General features: G+C 36.8%; 1 protein-coding gene across 1 annotated transcript in view; it reads right to left on the reverse strand.

Moving 5' to 3' along the window:
* The window catches only part of HEATR1 (HEAT repeat containing 1), a 36,147-nt gene extending 30,320 nt beyond the window's left edge, over positions 1-5,827 (reverse strand). The window contains exons 1-7 of the mRNA XM_085315556.1: positions 5,434-5,827; positions 4,798-4,899; positions 3,816-3,956; positions 2,963-3,174; positions 1,501-1,634; positions 538-643; positions 65-175 (exon numbers count right to left, since the gene is read on the reverse strand). Coding sequence (XP_085171682.1) covers positions 65-175; positions 538-643; positions 1,501-1,634; positions 2,963-3,174; positions 3,816-3,956; positions 4,798-4,899; positions 5,434-5,598 — 971 coding nt within the window. The 5' untranslated portion in view covers positions 5,599-5,827. The remainder of the gene's footprint in view (positions 1-64; positions 176-537; positions 644-1,500; positions 1,635-2,962; positions 3,175-3,815; positions 3,957-4,797; positions 4,900-5,433) is intronic.
* Between the last annotated feature and the right edge of the window lie 173 nt (positions 5,828-6,000).

A 6,000-nucleotide genomic window follows, 5' to 3' on the forward strand; every position in this document is an offset into this window, starting at 1 on the left:
TAAAATCATAGTTGGCCTCATCAATTTACACATTGTGGGTCTGTCATAGAAAAATGGAACTTACTTTCTTTCAAGAAGTCTGATAAGAGGAAGCAGCTTCTGATTGAGTGCAGCCATTTTGGTGGGATTAGATTCGATCTCTGTACCATAGGAAATAAACTTTTCAAGAATCTTGCTACGATTGCAAACAGATGAAAAAGGCCATAATTTAGAACAATAGTTTTAATTAGTTTTACAGAACATGCTGCTGAAGAGGTTAGAGTTAATACACATTAACGATTACAAGTACAGCGTTGCCTCTAGCCTGAAGAGGCTCTTCATCTCACAGGTACTCCTATAATTGCTAAAAGGGTAGCTATATTGGACTACTGAATGCCTCAGTTTCAACATCCAAGTTTGGAATTAACATAAGAACTCAGAAAAACATGACACTTAAAAGACATGGTCATATAATTCTAATGACATTGTCAGATATTAGTTATTACATCAAAAGTGACTGTTGAACTATTGGGGAAAAAAAATAGTAAGTTAACTCACGAGGCCAACAGGCGATCTAAATCCTTTTCCAGTGTTATACTCTGAAGAATAGCTTCAAGATGTCTGATGTAAATATTCTCTCTTTCCTCAGATTCTTCTTGATCTTCTAAGGAAAAAACATACAATCATACAAGATGAACATCAGTTTGAGAATAATCTCTCCATATTGATTAAAACTAACAGGTTGCATCAGCAGCATCATCTGATGAACCGAGCATTGAAGACAGCAATGTTTATCCATTGCTAGCACTAACTTCAGTGTGTGCTGCTAGCAATTCTTCATACTGATGTCATTTAAATATTAAAGGCTGTATCTCTACCAATAAATTCAAGTATGCTTTGGAACAGTCCAGATCTGTTATCCATTTCCTGTGTTAGCAAATTGCTATCACATTTCTTGGCATGAATCTGACCTTTTTCAACTAGAGGGCTTTCCCAACCACGACTGGGCAATTAGAACAGTTCACAGTGCATGCAGCTACTCTGTTTTGCAGACTAGCACACACACACAAGCACTACACACCATTTGACATCACTGCCCAGGAACATTCCCAGGCACATTCAATTTACTAAGCTAAACACAGATGTTCACCACTTAAAGTACACATGGAGTACATAAGATCTACCTAAATAAAATCTTCTATTCACAGGACTAAAATCATGTATTTTGCAATACTAGACTTCTGCAAGAGTCAGAAATTTCATACATCAAACGTAAGTTACTGCTGAAACATTGCAAATTAACATCTAAAGTCAAATTGACATAGATATAGCAGGGCCTAAAATGGCATCCTCTGTAAGAACTGGGAAAACAAAATGCAACACAGAAATGCACAGTCAGGTCTTTACATGTATTGGTGCAGTTTTCATAGCAGGAGCAATTAAAATTACATAGCTAAGACATTTATCACAGCAATCTCCCTATAAGACTCTACAAAACACTGAATATATATACTAACTTACCTGTATCAACCTTAATGATGGTGCAGACAAGGTGAGGTAACAGGTAACCCAGAAGAGGAGAGATATCATAGCTTGCTGAAAGGCCTTGCAAAAGTTCTACCAGTTCTGGGTTGCTGCACAGGTAACTAAATGGCCTGCACAAAAGAACAGGGAACAGAGGGGAAAAAAAAAAAAACGCACATTGGTTTGGGTTACCAACATTTTCAAAACACACAGAATTTCCTAAGGATTCAATTTTCAGCGTCAACCACCTCATTGTAAATAACCACTGAAAAGATCTAAAGGGTACCAATTACCAATTGCCAGAGTTGTATTGGCACATTTCATATTCTACAAGTAAACAGATTACTGTTAGTCATGTTGAACATGGACGCTGCATCAGCACAGCCAAAATCCTTATGTTTTCAAGAAGTTGGTAGTACAAGTAAAAATATTCGTGTGTATTGCATTAAGACCTGTCCTCAGAAATGCCTCTTTGTCCTTTGGTTACGTACTAGACACAGTAAATTCCAGGACCTATGTAGAAAAAAAGAAGGTAGAAAGTAGAGCACTGCAAAGAGCATATCACCTATCCAGTTGCAGCAAAAGGAAAAGAGAAGAAACAACAGCTCAACGACAGGAGTTCCTCAAAGAGCTAAGTAATCTCTCTTTCTGCTAATGGAAGTTTCTCTCATCTTTTCTCCCTTCACATCCATTTGGCTGTCACTGGCTGGGTGCTGTGCAATGCATCAATGCATTAGTTCCTCAGTCCTGAGCTTTTAATCCATGTCCCTGTTCCATGATTGTTTCCAAGTATCTAGGAAATAAGTGTGCATATCCCAGCAGAGAAGAAACTGAACCTACTGGAATACCCACGCAAATTTCTCTAGCAACAAGTAAACTCCCTGTAGCATTCAGCACTTCCACCACTGTGTCTGACCACACATAACAGCACCAGCTAACAAACTCTCTCAGGCTGGAACAGAGAGACTGAGGGAGATGAAATGCCATAGGTACTTCTGAAAGAACATCTGACTTCTGGGACCAAAGAAATGATGGTCTTTACCCTTGAGGTGTAAAACTACACAAACACAAAGTCCTTCCCTTCAGTGGGCAGAATTTATTTTCTCCAAGCTGTTCAAATAATTCCAGATTTTCACTACCATTATCATGTTAGCTTCTCTTCCAGGATTTCCTCTTACTGATAGGCTTCAGTTTTGCATGTTGAAAGCAATCCCTTATGGAAAGGAGCGAGATCTGAGGAACCAAAAACCACAGACTTGCACTACAGCTCATTTGCTGTAATGAGCATATAAATTTTCAAAGCAAGAAGAAATCTCAGATTCCTCCAAAATATCAACTATCCAATAGCTGATATTTACAATAGGAAAATACTCCTTTAATAAGCAGGATGAAAACGTTTAGATTATCAAAATGCAGTCTAAGCTTTTAAAAGCAGGGAACCCAAGTCATGCAGACTTACTTTTTTCCAAGATTGTCTCCTTTCTGAGTTTGCAGAAGAAGGTTCAAACATGCCACCCCTTCCCTGGCTAATGAAGGCACTTTAGTCAATGTCTTGCTTATTTGTAACATCAAGGAATGCACCAAGGACGTTTCCACTGTCACTTTTACTGTCATCTGACAGATTATCATGTATGTTGCAGCTCTGTAATCCTGTACAGAGGATTTCAGGCCCTAGAAAAAGAGAAAGATAAAGAAGCATTCTTTGCGACACATAAATCATAAAACAAACAAACAAACAACAAAAAAAACCCACAACAACCCAAGCATATTAATATAAAAAAATCATTTTCATCCCAACATCCATGGAATCACTCTACCTTTTTTCCAATGTGTTAACTCTTAAACAAACCATAAACTCAATTTTAAGAAGAAAATGCTGTCATGTACAGTTCACATGCATGCAAAAAGACATGCATTCATTAACAGAGCAAGATTCCCATATTCTGGAGCAAAGAAGGCAGTGAAGCAAGTTGTCCGCTCTGACTGCACTTTGTCATTGTTTACCAGAGTAAGTCTCTAATGTGAAGTTTATTTAGGCTGTGTATACAGTTCTCACAGCTCCATTCCCAAAGCAGAGTAGGAAGTAGGACTATAGAGTTCTTAAAATGCTTCTCTGAGGCTCGAGGAAAATTATTAGCCATACACACTGCTTTGAAACATTAGGCAGGTGAAGGTAAAAGTGATACAACACATTCCATATACATTCTACCTTGCACAGCTATGAATGTCTCTCTTGAATGTGAGCTGCAGGAAGCATGTCAGCAGACACAATACAGGTCAATACACAGAAAGGAAAACAAGGCTTCAGGTACCTTTTGGATGTAAGGGAGTAGCATGGACACTATAGTATTCGTTATCTTCTCTGTTGCCCCAAGAGCAGACACTATGGTGGAAGCATAAAATGCAAGGAGAACTCTCAATTGAGCTGAGCTGCCAGGACACTCTGAAAAGACCTAGACCATAGAAAAATAGTTGTTCAGACATCAGGAAAAGTGTAAATACAAGCATGGCTTCTCAAAAAAGCACAAGATTTCAATCTTCCAACATATAAACTCTATCAACTCCTGCGAGCATAACTGGAGAGATCTCTTCCTCCAGGACCCACAAGAGAGGCTACTGCTACACCTTGCAGATCAGATAGAATGAAATGGGTACTATTCCTCAGCTACTGCAGTTTTACCACGATAAGGTAACTTAAACCACTTCTGATTTCTGTGTTATACTCAAGACTGAACTGGACAGTTGAAAAGTCGATTGACGTATGCTTAATTCTAACACTCCGGTTATGTTTGAACAATCCTTATCATTGTTTTATTTCTGACATTAATGCTAAACAAAACAAAAAAAGACCATTTAACCTCCTAGAACAAGGACGGTAACATTCTCAACTTTTAAATTCTTATTAATTTTGAAAATATACACTTAAAGCATCCATGACCATCTCAAAAGACGGATTTGACAGTGCCATCCACTTCATTATCCCCAAATTCAAAGCATAATTATAAACAAGTAGCAGGAATGAGTTAATAAAAGAAATGAAGAAAGTGAATTTGTTCTTTAAGTAATGCAGTACTGCCAAATTGTTCTGTCATGGTTCAGTAGTTCTTAGATTTTCCTTATAGCAATATAGATGCCATCTATCTAAATAACAAGAAAAAGATTTTCATATTGTTTATTAGTATGAGTCCTTTTACTGATTGACACACAATTAGAAATAGTAAACTGCATAATCTTGTACAAATACAAAGACTGGGAAAGCAACACACAAATATTGTTCTAGAATAAAGAAACAACCTTCACAGATTTTGCCACCAGTCTGCAGATGAAATCCATGAAATCGAGGTCTTTGTAACAGTGAGTAATGAGAGTACCCCTTGCCAGCGGGACTCCAGGTTTCTTTCCATGGTTAAGAAAAAAAAAAAAAAAATTAGAACACTACGGTAAAGTGAAGCAAAGCACTCAACACAAAAACTAATATAATCTCTTAAAATTAAACCTAGTGATCAGACAATACTGTTTAAATTGACACGAGTAATGGAAACCCACACACCTTTAGCATTTTTTATATCCACATTAAGACACTTGACAAATAGCATTATATATAGTCTACATTCAAATAAACAAATATTTTAGCAGTTGATATGCCTTCCTAGCAGTAGCAAATACTTGCACCTTAAAAGCATACTTTATCTTTGCAAAAAAACCAAAGAGTTATTAAATATAAAGTTAATTATAAAAAGATTTGATTGTAAAGAAAGATAGCAGAAACAACAGGTGGGCATTCAGGCTTCAGTCCTGCAATTAAATCTTTCAGTACAGTCCTACAACTAACCACATGAACAGGTGGAACACATTCATAAAGCCAGTAGCAGAGTCAGGATATTAAAGTTCCTCATGTTTCTCCTAACTTGTATCTGTTAAGTATTTTACCCTTATTGGATCCAGCCAGTGCCATTTATGAGTTGGATTTTTTATATTTAAAAGCTGAATAACTCTCACAAATAGCTTAGTCTCATGATATGGCAAAACACAACCAATCAAACTGTCTTGATTGTAGAGATGAATGTGAAATCTAGGGAAAAAACAAACATACATGAATAGTTAAAAGCTCTCATAAAGTTGAAAACAAAGACCCAGCCATATTCTTCTCAAAATACATAGTCTACTTGTTTTTAAGCAAGACCACAAGAGATTACCATGCTGAATCAGTGAGCCTACCTGCAGTCTCAAATCCAATGGAGGTCACTAGTCCGTAAGTGTAGGAAAACATTATAAGAAACTGTACTAGCAAATTTCTTCCTCTCTCTCCTAATTTTACGTCTGTACAGGACATAAGTTTACCTTAGTTTCTTCTGTATATATTTGCATACTAAACCAGACATTACAACAATTTAGTATGAACTTCAGTATAAAACAAAATGTTGCAATTCAAAGGCTCTATCAGCAGCAGTCATCTACTCTTTCTTTCGTGATATAAAATATCACACTTTATATAAA

The sequence above is a fragment of the Rhea americana genome, unplaced genomic scaffold (assembly GCF_003343005.1).
Source record: "Rhea americana isolate MKP2758 unplaced genomic scaffold, rheAme1 scaffold_43, whole genome shotgun sequence".
In the NCBI taxonomy this organism is placed as follows: Eukaryota; Metazoa; Chordata; class Aves; order Rheiformes; family Rheidae; genus Rhea; species Rhea americana.